General features: G+C 38.4%; 1 protein-coding gene across 1 annotated transcript in view; it reads left to right on the top strand.

Moving 5' to 3' along the window:
• Positions 1-21880, top strand: part of LOC128652383 (tyrosine-protein phosphatase non-receptor type 22-like) — a 180430-nt gene that overhangs the window by 70317 nt on the left and 88233 nt on the right. Inside the window, exon 11 of the mRNA XM_053705321.1 lies at positions 6046-6138. Coding sequence (XP_053561296.1) covers positions 6046-6138 — 93 coding nt within the window. The remainder of the gene's footprint in view (positions 1-6045; positions 6139-21880) is intronic.

Below are 21880 nucleotides of genomic sequence, written 5' to 3'. Positions count from 1 at the left end.
TAAAGTATCACATTCACTATATGGCCAAACAAAAACTATGTCCAAATTCCTATTCCTTATGTTACTTGCCCTTGCAAATGATGTAGAGACCAACCCTGGTCCCCCAACAAATTCCTCTCCTTTGTGCACTGTAATATCCGCAGCTTACTACCAAAAGTCAATGCACTGCAAGCTTGGTGTTTACAATACAAGCCCAAAATCATTGTGATCTCTGAATCGTGGCTAACCGCAAAAATACCTGATTCTGCCATTGCAATACATGGGTATTCATGCCATAGAAATGACAGAGCAAAGAGAGGAGGCGGCATGGTAATTTATGTTGACAATTCCACAAAGTACACCCCCTTACAAAAATCTAGCTCTCCTGCCACCTTTGATTTCCTTTCTGGCACAATTGAGATCCCATGCAGGAAATCAATCATTGTTGCAGGAATCTACCACCCACCTAGCTCCCCTGTGCATTCCATTTCTGACATAGCACATCTCCTTAGTGAAACTATAGCTCAAAAGCCAAAAAGTGAAATTTTGGTTTTTAGAGATTTTAATTTTGATTGGCTGAATCCAAAAAATAATAGTTGTTGCTCACTGTTTAAGTCTTTGCAGCTAACGTAATTAATCTCCTCCCCAACTCGCATAAACATCAAAAGCCATAATCACACCCTGCTCGATTGCATTATCTCCACTTCTCCCTACCGAATCCAGGAGGCAGGTGTTCTCCCTAACAATTTCAGTGACCACTGCTTAGTGTACTGCGTGCGCAAAATAAAGGCAACTAAATCCTCTCCCAAGGTTAAAATCACCAGGTCCTTCAAAAATGTAATCTTCAATCATTTCTAAATGACATCAAGAACCTCCCTTGGCACAGATTAAACCCAATCCAAGATCTAGACTTTGCAGTTGATTTCTTTCAGTCCGAACTCCTAGTTTTCCTAGTTTGGAATTTGCATGCCCCCACTGTGTAAGGTGAGAGTAAAAAGAGCACAGCTGACCTAATTCAAATGTACCAGTTTCGGAATTCATTGTGGTCAAAGTTCAAGCATACTGGCTCTTTGAACGATCACTGTGTATATAGACAATGGCGAAATATATGCACTAAACAAACAAAATTGGCCAAGGCCCAATATTTCTGTGAAAATCTGAACAATAACATATCAAACCCTAGAAAGTTTTGGAAACTCATAAATAACTTACAAACTCCACCAATCTACTCCAAACCCTCCACTGTCAATGTGGACAACCAAACCCTGCAACTCCCCTAAAAAGTAGCAAATGCCTTTAACAATTATTTTTTTTGGCGGATGCTTCACCACCCTGATTTACAATCTAATAAATGACATGCATCCTGAAACTACAAATGTGGATCAGGCCCCACTAAATCAGCAAAAACCCAATGTAGAGAAGTTCAATTTTAGACCTGTACCCATCAATGTCATTGAGAAACACCTTAATAATCTAAAAATGAAAAAACAGTCTGGACCTGATCAAATCCCAGCAATGCTGTTGAAGCTCAGTGCGCCAGCAATTGCTAAACCTGTAACAACCCTAATTAACAAATCATTGGTGTCTGGATACATACCCAAACTTTGGAAGACTGCATGAGTAGTGCCTATTCATAAAAGTGGGGAGATAACCTTGGTTTCTAACTATAGTCCAATATCATTGCTCCCAGTATTGTCAAAAATCTTAGAAAAATGTGTCCATATGCAATTATGTGAATATTACAAACAATCTAACTATCTGACCCCTGATCAATCAGCTTTTCACCCGAATCACTCCACTACAACTGCCCTCCTAAAAGTTTGCAACAAAATCCAAACTGGAATGGAACAAGGAGACCTAACTGGAGCTATTTTCCTTGATTTTGCTAAGGCCTTTGACACAGTAGACCATGACATACTACTGCTCAAACTAAAAAACTCAGGTATTGCTAATCATCCGCTAACTTGGATTAGATCATATGTATCGGATCGATCACAATATGTCTCCATTTCTGACAGTGACTCCCAACCTCTCCCAGTCACGTGTGGTCTTCCCCATGGTTCCATTCTCTGCCTCCTACTATTCACATTATTTATACATGATCTGCCTAATGTCTGCAAATCTTCAACTGTACACATGTACGTAGATGACACGGTAGTCTATGCAAACAATTCCGATCTGCCGCAGCTTGAAGCAGTGCTCCAAGACCAGTTCACAGAGGTAGAAAAGTGGATCTCAAAAAACAAACTCTTCCTAAACACTGACAAAACTGTCACAATGATCTTTGGAATGGGACCTAAATTACACAATCTACAAAATTCCCATCAAAATCACACTGACCGCAGTCCACTCTTTCAAATACTTGGGTATGTTGTTAGACCCCAATCTACCGTTTGGCCTCCACATAGAAAAACTTGCATCTAAACTTTATCCAAAACTAGGTGCCCTGTACAGAAACAAATCCTGCCTCAGCCCTACAGTAAAGGAAAAGATTGTACAGCAAATGCTGATGCCAATAATGGATTATGGGGACGTAGTAAATGCACCTGCACCGCAAACTCACTTTAATAAACTTAATACATTGTGTAACTCATTCTGCCGCTTTGTGCTACAATGTAACTACAGGACCCACCATTGTGACATGCTAAAAGAACTAAACTGGCTGACGCTGGAATCCAGACCCACCCTCCATCTTTCCTGCCTTGTGTTTAAGAGTTGTTCTGGGAAGCTCCCACCCTACCTGAGCAGAATGCTCTCCCTGGCTATTCCAACCTCCTATAACCTCCGATCCAGTACCAGCACATTATTTATCTTGCCTCAATACAAAAAGAAAGCAGCTCAATCCTTCTTTTCCTACAGAGCACCACAACCTCCCGCACACTTTCAAACCTTCCCCAAGCCTAATATCCTTTAAGAGATCCCTCTCTATGTATCTCAAAACAGAATGCACCTGTCATGGTTGATTATAGATTTCCTACCTGTTCTATGTTAAATTTCTGCATATATTATGTATTAATATTGTTTCTGTATATTATTGTACCCTATTGTAACAATGCAATGTTTTGTGGACCCAGGACATACTTGAAAAACGAGAGAAATCTCAATGTATCCTTCCTGGTAAAATATTTTATAAACAAATTAATATTGTAATATAAAATGTTTCATTAAATGTAGTTAAAAAAAACTACAATATTCTTTCATTTATTTCTTCCTCCTTTCATGTAAATGAATTCTGAAAATTGTGGGATTTCCAATTACTTTTAAAAGCGGAAGTGCAGACTCAAGACTTGACACTTCTATACAACTGGTAATTGTTTCTATTTGGCCTCAGTAGAAAAGGAAGCCAAGGTTACAAAATGGTAGGGCCTTTATGGGTACTAAAACGTGAAATTTATTTTTTCAGTATTTGAAAAATTTTGCAAGCCAGGTGGCATAATGAAGTAGCCGGGTGGGGGCAGTGTGATGTTTTTTAATATATCATTTTCTGTTATTCAAAGAGCAAATTTATTGAATCATTTAACATAAATGTATTTAATGATAATTTATGCAATAATATTAGCTAATTCTAATATTGGAATACCCACTAAAAATGTCCTCGGTAGAACATTCTGTGTGTGTGTATATATATATATATATATATATATATCTATATGCTTCTCTGGCTAACTTCGAATACTTGAATATACATTTTTTTCTGGCATTTATTAAGGGCCAGATTACAAGTGGAGTGCAAAATATTGCTTACGCGAAACCTCGATTTTGCATTGCATGGAAGCTTTGCGCTCAGGAGAGTGTGATTCCATAGACTGGTGATGTTGAGCTCTGCAGAATTTGAGACCCATTACTCCAATGGGAGCCTCCATCTCATGCTGTCAGATATGGCTGAGAACCTAGAGCAGCGAAGGGAGTAAGTTGTGCAGCGTTGGGCAGCAAATATTAAATATATATGTACATGAATATATACATATATATTTATGTGTTAATATGTGTATATACACATATTAACACACACATATATATGTATGTATATAAGCATACATATATATTTATAGAGAACACACAGTTCCCTATAGACCGTAATGTAAAGGCACTTTTCAGTGCCGTATTTTGTTTCTAACACCCCACACCCGCTCAATTTAAGCCCTAAAAACTGCTTTGTGCAGTTTTTTTTTAAAGAAATAAGAATGCTAATATTTTTTTATTTCAAAAACCCAAACTTTACTTAATTTAGGGGGACAATTTGGGCACATTTTGAAAATAAACCAGAGGTCTGATCTCTGGTTAATTTTCGGAGTGCTAATTTATCTTTAAATAAATATACGGGAGCTGGATAAATTAGCACTCCACTTGTAATCTAGCCCTTAGTATTTAATGTCCCATTAATGGGTAATTAAGAAAAATAGAAACAAATAGAAGCACCACCATGATTCAAACAAGCTCATATACCTTTTTCGAGGGTTTGCAAGAGATGTAGAAATATGTTGCTACCTTGCTCTGAACTTTAAAATATGGGGTTAATAATACTGGGCCGCTGTTACCTTGCCTACTCCTTGAATCACAGAAATGTTGTTGTTTTTTCCATTCCCAGCTGTAGTTATTATCCTGCCTGCCTACTCTTTTCTCCCTCTTTAAAGGGACATTGTACACTAGCTGTTTCTTTGCATAAATGTTTTTTAGATGATCCATTTATGTAGCACATCTGGTAGTGTTTCTATAAAAAAATGTATAGTTTTTCTTATTTTTTAATAACATTGTGCTGATTTTGAGACTTCTAACCAAGCCCCACAGTGCCAGATGTATACACGTGTTTACAGACTCCTGTAGGCTCCTGTTTATGTTATATGTCTTTTCATATGCAGGGAAAGGGGGTGTCCGCTCTTTTTGTTTACTCAGCCCATTTTAGTGGGTTTCTCAGACTACTTCATTAACAGTGCTAAACTGGGAGCTTCTAAGCAAGTTTTTAAAAGGTTTTATTCTAGATTTTTAGATCAGTATCTGTGCATATTCTTCTTTATAGTATTGTCTTTTACATGCAGTTATATAAAAATGGGTGTATACTTTCCCTTTAAGGGTTGAGGACAGCTCTATATATATTCAAGTATATAAAAACTATTCAGCTACTGGCAAAAGGGATCAGTGATCGTCCTAGGGTGCACCTGGGCACACCGAACCCTAATCACCTTTCTTTGAGTCAGCTTGACCCTTTGCCGGAAAAGGCTGAAATGCATCAATATGCAATGTATTGTTTCTGTATTCCTAATTATTAGTGCAATGTATAATAATAATAAAAAGCATTGCATATATAAGAAAAAAAACATATAGATTATGGCTAAATGTGCCTAAGTATGTCATGCATGTCAGTGTTTCTCAATCACAGTTCTCACGTACCCCCAAAAGGCCAGGTTTTCATTATAGCTGAACCAGTGCACAGGTTAAATAATCAGCTTATGGGTGAGAGCAGGTTAGTAACCATGGTTACTGATCAACTGAATACTTCACCTGTGCACGGGTTCATCTTTAATGGAAACCTGGCCTGTTGGGGGTAATTGAGGACCATGGTTGAGATGTAAAATAAGTGATGAGGTACAAATGAAAATGCAAAATACTGAGCTACAAATTGGTTTGCTACATGTTTGGTCAGCTGGCTTGTCTATCCAATTTCTGGATAGATTTAACCCTTTTGATCCCTTTTTGTCAAAATCTTATACAATTATGAATTTATGTTTTAACAATACTGAAAACAGCTGGAATTGGGAGGGTTTGACTTCCTTTGGCTCATTTTGCTTTTTAAGTATCAACATATTCAGCAACATTCTATCAGGGATTTCTTCATTAGCCTTCCTCATTTATTCTTTAATTAGGGAGAGAATAAATAAATAATCACAGAGTATTCAATCACATAGACATTGAAATGATTTTCTTACAATATTTAAAAAACAGATTTATGCTTATGCTTAGCTAACATGCAAACAGAAGTTAAGTCTGTGTGTAAAGTTGTTTGTAAACAAAAATTGTCTTCATATGGCATTTTACACTGTTCACTCCCATTTCTGGAATTTCTTGTAGGAACAATATGAGCTTGTTTATAATGCAGTGATCCATCTCTTCAAAAAGGAGCTGGGAAGATGTGCTCAATCAACAGCCAATAATGACACAGAGGTAAGTGTCTATATTTGGATGGATCTTGGTTATAATTCTAACAGCAGGAAATCTTAAACTCTACATTTTATGCCTTTGCTGAGATTGGCAACATCCCTAGATGACAACTAAAAGAGACAGGTACGGATAATCAGTCCGGTAGGGTGTAGTAAACCTGTGATGCCAATACGTGCCCCATTATTTTACATCCTTTTATCTTAAAAGAACATTAATTTGTTTAAATATGTATCAGAAAATAATCACTGTGTTGTAAAATATCAGCATATAAAATTAATATTTAATAAAGTCAATTTTATTTGTTTTAAAATGTGTATTGTTTTCCAGTCTTTAAAAGCCTCTTGAGCATTGCATTATCTCTTTTAGTGGAGCCAATTAGGGATAGATATAAATAAGCTCCTGCACATGCTAACCAATCACTGCCCAGATTTCGGTTATAGAGAAAGCATCCAAATTCAGTGTGTATAATTAAACATGTCTGGCTAGATTACAAGTGGCGTGCTAACTTTTTTTCCCACTCATGCGCTAACTGAACTCAAGTAAATAATTATTGAGGCAAAATTAGAGTGTGCATTACAAGTTGAAAGTAAAAACTCAAAAGGGCTAACATCAGGACTTTGGATATTGCGACAGTGCTTACTTGTCCCCATAGACTTCTATGGGCTGCTGAAAAATAAAAGTATAAGTTATTGCTCATGTCCTAATGCAACACTGCTCTAGATTACCTGCGCTAAACCTGAAGGTGCAATAGGAATACTTCAAATTTCAATGTTCTTCATATAAAATAAAATGTTTCTTTTGTTATTTTTAAATAGATATTTTTTTGGGGGGAAACCCCCATCTATACCTATATATCTAGTAGAAAAATAGGGGATTTGTGACATTAAAGCCAAGTGTAGAATTAGTAGACATGTGCGTTTCGATCCGTTCCAAATCCAAATTCGGAGGAATTTGTTAAATTAGGAGATTCAGAACGATTCGAATTTCCGAATTACGGTAGTACCGAATCTACCAAATAAATCCGAATTAGTTCGGATTTATTCGGTAGATTCGGATGGCCATGGATTACACTAGTATTGTACAGTATATTAGGTTATATCACTCTGCTATGGGTTACACCTAATATACAGTACATAATACTAGTCTAATACACAGCACATCCCACCTAACACATACCAAAATTCCGAATTTCCGAATCAAATCGAACCGAATCCAGCTGAATTTATTCGAATCCGAATGAATCCAAAACAAATTCATTAAAATTTTTCCGAATTCGAATCAATCCGAACCGAAATTCGAAAAAATCCGAATTGATCCAAACCGAAACAAATTTTTCGACCATGCACAAGTCTAAGAATTAGACACTAAGTAGTCAAATATATGGGAGTTTAAAAATAACACTTTATTTAACAAATATGCAAATGCAAAGCTAGAAATCGGCTGACTTTGTTCAATCAAAGTAGTACGCAGGCAGGAAGTCGCCTTTGAGTGCTTAGTATGTTTGCAATCTATCGCCTAGATTTAGAGTTCTGCGGCCAAAGGGGTGCGTTAGCTACGCATGCTTTTTTTCCCCCGCACCTTTTAAATACCGCTTGTATTTAGAGTTCACAGAATGGCTGGGTTTTCGGTGCGTTAGGCTCCAAAAAGGGAGCGTAGAGCATAATTTAACGCCACTGCAACTCTAGATACCAGCGGTGCTTACGGACGCGGCCAGCTTCAAAAACGTGCTCGTGCACGATTCCCCCATAGAAAACAATGGGGCCATTTGAGCTGAAAAAAACACCTGCAAAAAAGCCGCGTTCAGCTCCTAACGCAGCCCCATTGTTTTCTATGGGGAAACACTTCCTACGTCTGCACCTAACACTCTAACATGTACCCCGAGTCTAAACACCCCTAACCTTACACTTATTAACCCCTATTCTGCCGCCCCCGCTATTGCTGACCCCTGCATATTATTATTAACCCCTAATCTGCCGCTCCGTAAACCGCCGCTACCTACATTATCTCTGTGTACCCCTAATCTGCTGCCCCTAACACCGCCGACCCCTATATTATATTTATTAACCCCTAATCTGCCCCCCTCAACGTCGCCTCCACCTGCCTACACTTATTAACCCCTAATCTGCCGAGCGGACCGCACCGCTACTATAATAAAGTTATTAACCCCTAAACCGCCTCACTCCCGCCTCAATAACCCTATAAGAAATAGTATTAACCCCTAATCTGCCCTCCCTAACATCGCCGACACCTAACTTCAAGTATTAACCCCTAATCTGCCAATCGGAGCTCACCGCTACTCTAATAAATTTTTTAACCCCTAAAGCTAATTTTAACCCTAATGCTAACACCCCCCTAAGTTAAATATAATTTTATTCTAACGAAATAAATTAACTCTTATTAAATAAATTATTCCTATTTAAATCTAAATACTTACCTGTAAAATAAACCCTAATATAGCTACAATATAAATTATAATTATATTATAGCTATTTTAGGATTAATATTTATTTTACAGGCAACTTTGTATTTATTTTAACCAGGTACAATAGCTATTAAATAGTTAAGAACTATTTAATAGCTAAAATAGTTAAAATAATTACAAAATTACCTGTAAAATAAATCCTAACCTAAGTTACAATTAAACCTAACACTACACTATCAATAAATTAATTAAATACAATACCTACAATTATCTACAATTAAACCTAACACTACACTATCAATAAATTAATTAAAGACAATATCTACAAATAAATACAATGAAATAAACTAACTAAAGTACGAAAAATAAAAAAGAACTAAGTTACAAAAAATAAAAAAATATTTACAAACATTAGAAAAATATTACAACAATTTTAAACTAATTACACCTACTCTAAGCCCCCTAATAAAATAACAAAGACCCCCAAAATAAAAAAAATGCCCTACCCTATTCTAAATTAAAAAAGTTCAAAGCTCTTTTACCTTACCAGCCCTGAACAGGGCCCTTTGCGGGGCATGCCCCAAAGAATTCAGCTCTTTTGCCTGTAAAAAAAAACACATACAATACCCCCCCCCCCAATATTACAACCCACCACCCACATACCCCTAATCTAACCCAAACCCCCCTTAAATAAACCTAACACTAAGCCCCTGAAGATCTCCCTACCTTGTCTTCACCTCACCGGGTCCCGATCAGTCCAGAAGAGCCTCCGATGTCTTGATCCAAGCCCAAGCGGGGGGCTGAAGAGTGACGTCCATCCTCAGGCTGAAGTCTGGATCCAAGCGGCGGCTGAAGAAATCCATCATCGGGCTGAAGTCGGAAGTCCATCATCGGGATGAAGTCTTCTATCAAGCCGCATCTTCAATCTTCTTTCTTCTGGAGCGGAGCGGAGCCATCTTCTTTCCAACCGAAGACAAAAAGAGAGGCGCACAAACCGACGCGGATCCAACCTCTTCAACCGACGCCTACTCGCCGAATGACGGTTCCTTTAAATGACGTCATCCAAGATGGCGTCCCTCGAATTCCGATTGGCTGATAGGATTCTATCAGCCAATCGGAATTAAGGTAGGAATATTCTGATTGGCATCAGCCAATCAGAATCAAGTTCAATCCGATTGGCTGATCCAATCAGCCAATCAGATTGAGCTCGCATTCTATTGGCTGTTCCGATCAGCCAATAGAATGCGAGCTCAATCTGATTGGCTGATCGGATCAGCCAATCGGATTGAACTTGATTCTGATTGGCTGATTCCATCAGCCAATCACAATTTTCCTACCTTAATTCCGATTGGCTGATAGAATCCTATCAGCCAATTGGAATTCGAGGGACGCCATCTTGGATGACGTCCCTTAAAGGAACCGTCATTCATTGGGAAGTCGTCGGAAGAAGAAGATGGGTCCGCGGTGGAGGTCTTCAAGATGGAGCCGGTCGTCATCGGATGAAGATAGAAGATGCCGCTTGGATCAAGATGGTTGCCGGTCCGGATCGCCTTTTCTTCCCGGATAGGATGAAGACTTTGGAGCCTCTTCTGGACCTCTTCAGCCGCCGGATGATGGATGTCTAGCCCCCACTTGGGCTTGGATGAAGATTTCGGAGCCTGGAACGATCGGTGATATCTGGCATGGTGAAGACAAGGTAGGAAGATCTTCAGGGGCTTAGTGTTAGGTTTATTTAAGGGGGGTTTGGGTTAGATTAGGGGTATGTGGGTGGTGGGTTGTAATGTTGGGGGGGTATTGTATGGTTTTTTTTACAGGCAAAGGAGCTGAATTCTTTGGGGCATGCCCCTTAAAAGGTCCTTTTAAGGGCCGGTAAGGTAAAAGAGCTTTGAACTTTTGTAATTTAGAATAGGGTAGGGCATTTTTTATTTTGGGGGTCTTTGTTATTTTATTAGGGGGCTTAGAGTAGGTGTAATTAGTTTAAAATTGTTGTAATTTTTTTCTAATGTTTGTAAATATTTTTTTATTTTTTGTAACTTAGTTCTTTTTTATTTTTTGTACTTTAGTTAGTTTATTTAATTGTATTTATTTGTAGGAATTGTATTTAATTTATTTATTGATAGTGTAGTGTTAGGTTTAATTGTAGATAATTGTAGGTATTTTATTTAATTTATTTATTGATAGTGTAGTGTTAGGTTTAATTGTAACTTAGGTTAGGATTTATTTTACAGGTAATTTTGTAATTATTTTAACTATTTTAGCTATTAAATAGTTCTTAACTATTTAATAGCTATTGTACCTGGTTAAAATAAATACAAAGTTACCTGTAAAATAAATATAAATCCTAAAATAGCTATAATATAATTATAATTTATATTGTAGCTATATTAGGGTTTATTTTACAGGTAAGTATTTAGCTTTAAATAGGAATAATTTATTTAATAAGAGTTAATTTATTTCGTTAGATTTAAATTATATTTAATTTAGGGGGGTGTTTGTGTTAGGGTTAGACTTAGCTTTAGGGGTTAATCCATTTATTACAGTAGCGGCGAGATTCGGTCGGCAAATTAGGGGTTAATAATTGAAGTTAGGTGTCGGCGATGTTAGGGAGGGCAGATTAGGGGTTAATACTATTTCTTATAGGGTTATTGAGGCGGGAGTGAGGCTGATTAGGGGTTAATAACTTTATTATAGTAGCGGTGCAGTCCGCTCGGCAGATTAGGGGTTAATAAGTGTAGGCAGGTGGAGGCGACGTTGAGGGGGGCAGATTAGGGGTTAATAAATATAATATAGGGGTCGGCGGTGTTAGGGGCAGCAGATTAGGGGTACATAAGGATAACGTAGGTGGCGGCGCTTTGCGGTTGGCAGATTAGGGGTTAATTATTGTAGGTAGCTGGCGGCGACGTTGTGGGGGGCAGGTTAGGAGTTAATAAATATAATATAGGGGTCGGCGGTGTTAGGGGCAGCAGATAAGGGGTACATAAGTATAACGTAGGTGTCGGTCGGCAGATTAGGGGTTAAAAAAATTTAATCGAGTGGCGGCGATGTGGGGGGACCTCGGTTTAGGGGTGCATAGGTAGTTTATTGGTGTTAGTGTACTTTAGAGCACAGTAGTTAAGAGCTTTATAAACCGGTGTTAGCCCAGAAAGCTCTTAACTACTGACTTTTTTCTGCGGCTGGAGTTTTGTGGTCAGATTTCTAACGCTCACTTCGCTCACTTCAGCCATGACTCTAAATACCGGCGTTAGAAAGATCCCATTGAAAAGATAGGATACGCAAATGACGTAAGGGGATCTGCGGTATGGAAAAGTCGCGGCTGGAAAGTGAGCGTTAGACCCTTTCCTGACTGACTCCAAATACCGGCGGTAGCCCAAAACCAGCGTTAGGAGCCTCTAACGCTGGTTTTCACGGCTACCGCCCAACTCTAAATCTAGGCCTATGTGAATAATATTGAAATGTTTGTTGTATGAAACTGCGATATACAGATAATCGTTATTCTAGCTTTCCCTAGATATATTTGGTGAACCACACCACATGGCCCTTATGTTTTTAATTGGTAAGACACTCATTTTTTGGTGTAATTGATTCAAAGGAGCTTGGAAGTGCACATTCCCATCTCTGACTATCCATTTGAGTACCTTACTAACTGTTTTGTCCATTTGCATATTTGTTAAATAAAGTGTTATTTGTAAACTCCCATATATATATATATATATATATATATATATACCTATATATCTATAAGAAGAGAGAGAAACAGAGAGAAAGGGAGAGAGAGATTGAGAGAGAAAGAGGGAGAGAGAGAGAAATATTTATTTAAAGATAAAAATGTTTTTTTTTCTATGTGAAGAACATATGAATTTAAACTATTTATATTAAAAATACATTAGAACACATTAAATTTGAATAAAAATGATATTGCATGTTTAAATGTATTTGACTGGGAAGTGCTCAAAAGTATTTATATACTGGGGTTGCTGTGTTCCTTGGTCAGAGAGGAATTGCCTGGTATTTCTGGGCTGGACTGACCGTAATAGGCAGGATCGGACTGATATACTACTGGAAAGTTATTCTCTGTGAAAAGCATTACTGGGCTAAAAGAAGCTGCACCCAGGTGGTAAATCGCCATAGAACAGGCTAACAATGGTATTGAGCCGGTTGTTCGTTCTTGTGAGTGTGCTTCTCTCTGTGTGTATTTAGTCTCCCTATGGGAAAAAGGGGAAACCAGACGTGGACTCCTTGCTCAGTGTGCTTAGAGGAATATGGCTGCACCTCACTAACAAGGCCCAATGAAGGCTGAAATGATCATCTGGGGTTGCTGTGTTCCTTGTTCAGAGAGGAATTGCCTGGTATTTATGGGCTGGACTGACCGTAATAGGCAGGATCAGACTGATATACTACAGGAAAGTTCTTCTCTGTGAAAAGCATTACTGGGCTAAAAGAAGCTGCACCCAGGTGGTAAATCGCCATAGAACAGGCAAATAATATTATTGAGTCGGTTGTTCATTCCTGTGAGGGTGCTTCTCTCGGTTTGTGTATGCAAAAAACAATTAGGAACTGTGTCTAATCAAACGTACGTCCCAACAGTGCTGTGTTACGTGAAAGCGCTGCACAAGACGTGGTGCAATACTGCTGACAATCAAGTGGTATTCTCAGCTACTTGTGCGCTGTTAAGTGAAAGTCACTGTGTGTCACCCCCGGTTGTATATAGATAAGGCGTGTACAAAAATTTCCACGTACCCCTCGATTGACTCTTCGATCATGTAAAGCCAGGAACTGGTGTGCTGTATTACCATGCCAGGGAATCCCAGACAGGGAAAGAGACGGCTCAGAAATATTGTGTAGTGTTCCGTATATTCTCTGTGTTGTCCTCAAAGAAGCTGTACCGTATACTGGTCTTACCAAGGGCTCCCAGTACCCCTTAAGGATCAGCTGTGTGCGCCAGAGTAGACGCGATGTGTAGGAAGCTTCGAAAAGCAGCTCCGTGGCTGGGCTCCTCCTTCCAAGGTGACGTCGTAGAGGTACGTTAGTACTAGAATTGCCAGGGGGAACACTGAGAGTAGCACAACTGTCAGGAACTAGAGCTGGATGCTCAAAAGTGAGATTCCAGTCCTCAGGGCTAGCTCAGCCATAAGCATAAGGACAGACAAAGATGAGGACTTCCAGAATCGTGTACCAAAAGTGGTTTATACAAGCTTGGAAGTAAAGCACGTAACTGAGAACAGGACAGGTGCGGGCGATCTGACGCATTTCGTGCATGCTCTTGCGCATGCTCAGATGCATATCCAATATATATATATATATATATATATATATATCAATGAAAATTGTTGCATATGAAATTAGCACATAAAGGCAAGTATCCCTGCTTGCTTTCACCAGTAAAACTCCATATACACTGTTACCAATGCACAAGAGGATTCTGGGTAAGATATGCAAATGAGATATTCAACATCTCAGATATTTTGCTTCATACTGTGTTAACACTCAGCGATTCCCTAATAGGGAAATGCAGCAATTACAGAAATCATCACTAGACAGCCTGTTTTATTCTTGTTAGAACTCTTCAGTAGTAGATAGATATCTGATTGCTGCTTAGGTAGAGCTCATTTCAGGGTTAAATCAAAATTCATTAAAATTATGGTGGAGATAAAAGTCTGAGATTAAAATCCTCCATGTCTCAAAAGTAAATCAATGAAAATTGTTGAATAGGAAATAAGCACATCTAGGCAAGTATCCCCGCTTGCTTTCATCCAGTAAAACTCCATATTACATTGTTACCAATTGTCAGGTATTCCACCTTAAACTGACTTGTGTGAATAACTTCCAATACCACCTTTATTCATTAGACCAACCTACCTACTCTATATCACCTGTCTTCTAACCTTAGACAAGTGCTTAGTTATTGAGTGTTATAAGAGTAACGTAGTTGCTCTCTCTGCTTTATCCTAAAATATTTTGGATTACAAATTATTGTTCTAATCTCCTTTATCTACTGAGATATTTCAAGTATCCTAAACAATCTGAAACTTTCCAATCATTAAACTGCCTGCAGTACAGGATCTTTACAAACTGGGAGACTGATTCCCACTTCATGCTGACTCCCACAAGCTGCAGCAATCACCACCTCTAAAAGGAAACAGTTGTGCTACAATACCAAACCTCTGCACTTTTGTTTGTCACAGTCACTGTAACTAAGTCTGCCGCTGACTAATTACATTAAAGGCTCTAAGGAATAACAACATGTAATTGAGTTCCAGTTTCCATACAGCCGCTCTCTCTCTTACCTGATTGCATTGCTTCACTGTTGCCTGTCAGCTGCAGATCAGAAACTCTCCTCTCACTGAAAATAACTACAAGCAAAGTGACCTGAGGTTGTAGTAAGCATGAACATGTTCTAATTTGTATATATGTATATATGTGAAGTTTCTAATCACTGCAATTCGTTACTCACCTGGTATATGATAACAAGAGACACTGTTCAGTTAATCAGGACTGCCTGCTTAATTATATATATAGCTCTTCCTCATAGAGAGAGACATTCTTCTGATTTATTTCTGAGATCATAACCAGGTTCATACCTGAATATACCTCAACTGTATCTTACCAAAAATTCACTGTGAGCTAGTTGGTTGTCTTCCTGATAAGAAAAATCTCAGCTCCATTGAGACATTTTATAACAATTTCGCAGTTGCAGATCCAAACAACTGTCTTTCATCAGTTGAATCCTAACATAATAACTAAGCCAATAAAATGGATCCAGCGGAACTGCCGCAGATAGTGTATGGTTTATCTCAGAAAGTGGATCAAATGGGTCAAGCCCTCACCAACCTACAGGTTGAAAATGAAACCTTAATGAAGATCATAAAGGATGCTATAACATCGAAGGCAACCACCTATGAGAGCGTCCCTGAACCACACATCTCTCCTCCAGATGTTTTCTCAGGGGATAGACGGCTGTACAGACAATTTAGAAATGCCTGTCTCCTTAACTTTACGTTAAAACCAAAAACCTATCCCACTGATAGGGTGAAGGTATTGACAATGATCACCTATTTAAGGGGTGAACCAAGAATCTGGGCAGACTCTTTCTTTGAGACCAACAACCCCATTATCTCGTCTCTCCCTAGCTTTTTGGCTGCAATGGATGAATTATACTCTGACACCAACACACAATTAACAGCTGAAACTAAAATGAGGGCACTAAAACAAGCTGAAGTATACATCACTGAATTCAAACAGTTTTCAACAGACTCTCAATGGAACCATATAGCACTAAGGAATCAGTTCCGTTTAGGACTGTCCGACGCAATAAAGGATGAACTGGCCCAAGTAGAACTTACTGATTCCTTAGAAGGTTTAATGAGACTCTCAGTACAAATTGATAGACAGCTGAAAGAAAGAAAGAAAGAAAGAATGAACGCCATGGTTCAGATCAAACTTATAAAAGGCCATCTCCATCTACCTACCATCCCAGCGCGACTGCTGTCACACAGGAACCTATGGACATAGGTCTATTGAGGAGGAAAAACAAAGAGGAGGTCTAAAGCATTATGTTTATATTGTGCCAATCCAGCACATACTGTGAGAGAATGCCCCTTATTAAAGAAAAACAAGAAGAGTAAGTGGGTTTTGAGTAATACTGTTGATTCTCCTCAGGTTAAATCTAACTACTGTACCATCTCTCTCTTCTTGCAGTGGGACCGTAAGCGCTACCCAGCAGAAGCCATAGTTGACACGGGTGCACATGGGACTTATATTGATTTGGAGTTTGTTAGAATTAATAAAATACCACTTGAGCAAAAACAACAGCCTGTGTCTATGCGTGTTGTTGATGGTACATATATTTCTAGCGGCCCAATAACTCACCATACTGTACCCATATTAGTAAGTACTCACTCTAACCACCATGAATTTTTGCGCTTTGATGTCCTCCCTTCCCCCCATTTCGCTAATGTATTGGGCATCCAGTGGCTCAGAGTACATGAACCTGTAATAAATTGGAAAACTCTACAGGTTTCTTTAGATTCCTCTCACTGTCAAAAAGTCTGTTTAAACCCTCCTCATTCTATAAATATGTCTGAGGAATGTTTACAAATACCTCCCGAGTATGCAGATTTCTCTGAAGTGTTTAGTAAAAGGGAGGCTGAAACACTACCTCCTCACCGTAGTTATGATTGCCCCGTAGATTTGAAGCCAGGCTCAGCTATACCCTATGGCCATCTATATCCCTTAAGCCAACCTGAATTGGTACACCTCAAGTCTTATTTAGACGACAACTTGAAGAAGGGATTTATAAGACCTTCTGTCTCTCCTGCTGGTGTGGGAATGTTCTTTGTCAAGAACAAAGATCAGTCATTATGTCCCATCATAGACTACAGGGAACTAAATAAGATCACAGTAAAAAACAGATATCCTCTCCCTCTAATCCCCGAACTGATTGAATGGTTGCATGAGGCGACCATATTTACTAAACTCGATTTAAGGGGCGCGTACAATCTCATTCGCATACGAGAGGGAGATGAGTGGCTGACAGCATTTCGTACCAGATATGGGCTCTACGAGTATCTGGTAATGCCGTTCGGCCTATGTAATGCCCCTGCCACTTTTCAACATTACGTCAATGATGTGTTTAGGGACCTGTTGGATATTTGTATCGTAGTCTATTTAGACAACATTTTAATATATTCACAAACTTTAGAGGATCACATTAAGCATGTGAGATGGGTTTTATCCTGGTTACAAGTTCACAGTTTGTATGCCAAAGCAGAAAAATGTATTTTCCATACCACCAGGATCTCCTTTTTGGGGTACTCTACATCCCCAGAAGGAATTGAAATGCAACCGAACAAAGTGGAAGCTGTTGAAAAGTGGTCTACCCCAAAAAAACAAAAGGAACTTCAGAGGTTCTTAGGGTTTAGCAACTACTCCCGAAAGTTTATCAAGGGCTATTCCACAATAGCTAAACCTCTGACAGCTTTAACTGGATCATCAACCGTATTTTAATGGAACCCAAAGGCTGAAGAAGCATTTACATTCCTAAAAACCTCTTTTACTTCTGCTCCAATTTTATGTCATCCAAACCCTGAATTACAGTTTGTTTTAGAGGTTGATTCCTCGGAGTATGTACTTGGAGCAGTACTTTCAGAAAGACAAGATATCACACACCCTTTACATCCCATAGCTTTTTATTCAAAGTTGTTATCTCCTCCTGAAAGGAATTACCCTATAGGTGAAAAAGAATTGCTTTCCATCAAGAGATTGTTTGAGTACTGGAGACATCTCCTAGAGGGCACATTACTTCCCATCTTGGTGTATACCGATCACAAGAACTTGGAGTACTTACAGCGGAATAAGACACTTTCAGCATGTCAGGTACACTGGAGTCTTTTTTTTAGTAGATTTAATTTCCAGATAGTCTACAGACCTGCCTCAAAAAATGGCAAGGCAGATGCTCTTTCCAGAAGAGATCCCATACCTGTAAATAATGACAATCCAACAGAAATCATCTCTCATGAGAAATTCATTGGCTTAACTTACTGTGACAAGGCTAAGTACCACAAGGCTCTTCATTTTGAAACACATATTCCAGACGATCTACAGAAATCCTCAGATGGTTTATAGTACAAAAAGGATAAATTATACATCCCTATATCCCTACGCAAGGAGTTAATTAAGGACCACCACAATCCTCCTCTCTGCGGTCATCCAGGCATTACAAGAACAAATGAAATAATCTCTAGGAGTTACTGGTGGCCTAAGATGATACAAGACATAACGGAATATGTACATAACTGCATCGTCTGCACATCTTCTAAGTCTGAAAAGAAAGCTCCTTATGGCTTACTCATGCCCATTCAGATACCAGATAGACCATGGTCCCATTTGGGCATGGATTTTATCGTTGAACTACCAGTATCATCAGGTATGAATACCATTTTAGTCGTTATAGATCTGTTTACGAAACAAGCTCATTTCATAACAATTCAAAAACTTCCCAGTTCCTCTGAAACCGCTCAGCTCTTCATCGATAATGTTGTTAGATTACATGGCATACCATCTATACTAACCACGGACAGAGGGACTCAATTTACCTCCTGCTTCTGGAGAAACCTCTGCCAGAAACTCCAAATTAAACACAGATACACCACTGCATATCATCCGCAGACCAACGGACAGGCTGAACGCCTTAATCAGTGGCTTGAATCCTACCTACGATGTTATTGTGCATATCATCAAGATGAATGGAAAAAATACTTATCTTTAGCTGAATTTTCGTATAATGACTGTACCAATTCCTCTACTAAGTTATCCCCATTTTTTGCTAATTTTGCATACCATCCCAATATCTCCGTAAATTCAAAACAAGTCACATCGAATCCTTCCATTGAAGAATTGGCTGATAAAATAACTGAGAATTTCCAACTACTTCGCAGAAATATGGAGACCGCACAGGTAGTGCAGAAAAATTATTACGATCTCAGGTGAAGAACACCGCCGACATATACTACAGGGGATTGGGTATGGTTGTCGACAAAAAATCTACGACTTCAAGTTCCCAGTAAAAAAATTAGCCAGTCTATTCATAGGACCATTTCAGATCATTCGTGTAATCAACGAGAATGCAATCACCCTTCAGTTGCCCTCTACCTTAACCATCCATCCGACCTTCCACGTCTCCCTGTTGAAACCAGCTAAAATCACCAAGACTCAGGTGATGCCACCAACAACACCACTTTTGAACTCTGAGGAATATGAAGTGAAGGAGATCACTGACTCCAGGATTCATAATGGTGAACTACAATACTTGGTTCGTTGGAAGGGCTACTGCCCCAATGAGGACACTTGGGAACCGGAGTCTCATATAACTGCCCCTAAGCTTGTTGCTCAATTCCATAGACGCAATCCTCATAGACCTCGGCCACAAACCGTGGTGCGGTTTGCTTGAAGGGGGGATTCTGTCAGGTATTCCACCTTAAACTGACTTGTGTGAATAACTTCCAATACCACCTTTATTCATTAGACCAACCTACCTACTCTATATCACCTGTCTTCTAACCTTAGACAAGTGCTTAGTTATTGAGTGTTATAGGAGTAACATAGTTGCTCTCTCTGCTTTATCCTAAGCTATTTTGAATTACAAATTATTGTTCTAATCTCCTTTATCTACTGAGATATTTCAAGCATCCTAAACAATAGGAAACTTTCCAATCATTAAACTGCCTGCAGTACAGGATCTTTACACCAATGCACAAGAGGATTTTGGGTAAGATATGCAAATTAGATATCCAACATCTCAGATGTTTTTGCTTCATACTGTGTTAACATACTGTGATTCCCTAATAGGGAAAATGCAGCAATTACAGAAATCACCACTAGACAGCCTGTTTCATTCTTGTTAGAACTCTTCAGTAGTAGATAGATTTCTGATTGCTGCTTAGGTAAAGCTCATTTCAAGGTTAAATCAAAATTCATTAAAATTATGGTGGAGATAAAAGTCTGAGATTAAAATCCTCCATGTCTCAAAAGTAAATCAATGAAAATTGTTGCATAGTAAATTAGCACATTTAGGCAAGTATCCCTGCTTGCTTTCACCCAGTAAAACTCCATATACACTGTTACCAATGCACACGAGGATTCTGGGTAAGATATGCAAATTAGATATCCAACATCTCAGATATTTTTTACTTCATACTGTGTTAACACACAGCTAATCCCTAATAGGGAAAATGCAGCAATGACAGAAATCACCACTAGACAGCCTGTTTCATTCTTTTTAGAACTTGTAGCTCTCATCCTATTGGCTGTTTTGAACAGCCAATAGGATTTCAGAAGCTCTCATACTATTGGCTGATACTATTGGCTGATTTGAATTTGAACAATCAAGTCAACCAATAGGAATGAAAGGTATGCCATTTTAAATTTGTAATTTAGATTTTTTTAACTTGGTAGTTTTTTTATTTTATTAGAATAGTAATGTTAATTTATAGTTTAAACTTAGGTTTATTTTTATTTCACAGGTAAGTTTTTATTTATTTAAATATAGATATATTGTAATTTTAATTTAAAGTTAGGGGGGTTTTAGGTTTAGGGGTAAATAATTTAATTTAGTGTTTTGCGATGTGGGGGGCCGGCGGTTTAGGCGTTAATAAGTTTATTTAGTGGCGGCCATGTGGGAGGCCGGAGATTTAGGGGTTAATAACTTTATTATAAAGCCGGCGATGTCAGGGAGTGATGGTTTAAGGGTTAATATATTTAAATAGTGTTGGCAATGTGGGTGGGCGGCAGATTAGGGGTTAATAGGTTTATTTAATAGTCGCAATGTGGGTGGGCAGCAGATTAGGGGTTAATACGTTTTAATTAGGGTTTGCAATGTGGGAGGGCGGCGATTTAGGGGTTAATAGGTAGTTTATGGGTGTTAGTGTAACAGTTTAGTTATTAGTTTTGTGAAACATTTTTGTTTCGCAAAATCCATAACTACTGTTCTCAGATGGCGATATGGATTGTGTCGGTATAGGCTGTAACGCAAGCATTTTAGCCTGAATGCACAACCTGTAATACCGGCGCTCTGGAAATCCCACATAGCGGAATGGACGTTACTTTACAGGCTAAAATGATTGCGGTATAGCTATACCGACACAACTCATAATATGCGTTCCTGGCCATTCCAGAGTAATGGCCATTTTTTCAGCGTTAAAAGTAGTAACGCACCTTAATGCAAAACTCGTAATCTAGATTAATGTTTTTATTTAGTAAAATCAGAACCACCAGCAATCATAAATAATATTTTATACATAAGCTGGCTGGGCTGGCTGGGCTAAGATACAGTAAAAGCTGCTTTTTTGTTATTAATACAGTGTGTGTATATATATATATATATATATATATATATAATTTATATATATATATATATATATATATTGTACAAAAAACACACATCAGATATGTAGACATATTTATTTATGAATAAAAAGAACATATTCTTGTATGTGAAGAACATTGGAATGTGAAATATTCATATTTGCATGTTGAGTTAATGCACATGAGAATATGTGATCAGGTTTGTGCGGGACTGGGGTGTTTTTTTCCACTTTTTTTTTCTCCATTTACTTCTTTGGGGGAATACGTGAAAGCGCACGTTATATTGTAAGTTCTGCTTTTTGCGCTCATCAGATTTGCACAAGTGAAATCAATTTACTTTCAACTCATAATACGAGTGCAACCCGATGCATGCGAAAAGCTTACTTCTAGCGCAATTAACACATGAGTGTTAATAAGTGCTTCACTTGTAATCTGGCCCTATACTGGTGGTGTTTAAACTATTTA

This window comes from Bombina bombina, chromosome 3 (assembly GCF_027579735.1).
Source record: "Bombina bombina isolate aBomBom1 chromosome 3, aBomBom1.pri, whole genome shotgun sequence".
NCBI classification, from domain to species: Eukaryota; Metazoa; Chordata; class Amphibia; order Anura; family Bombinatoridae; genus Bombina; species Bombina bombina.
This window is presented reverse-complemented; position numbering and strand designations above follow the sequence as displayed.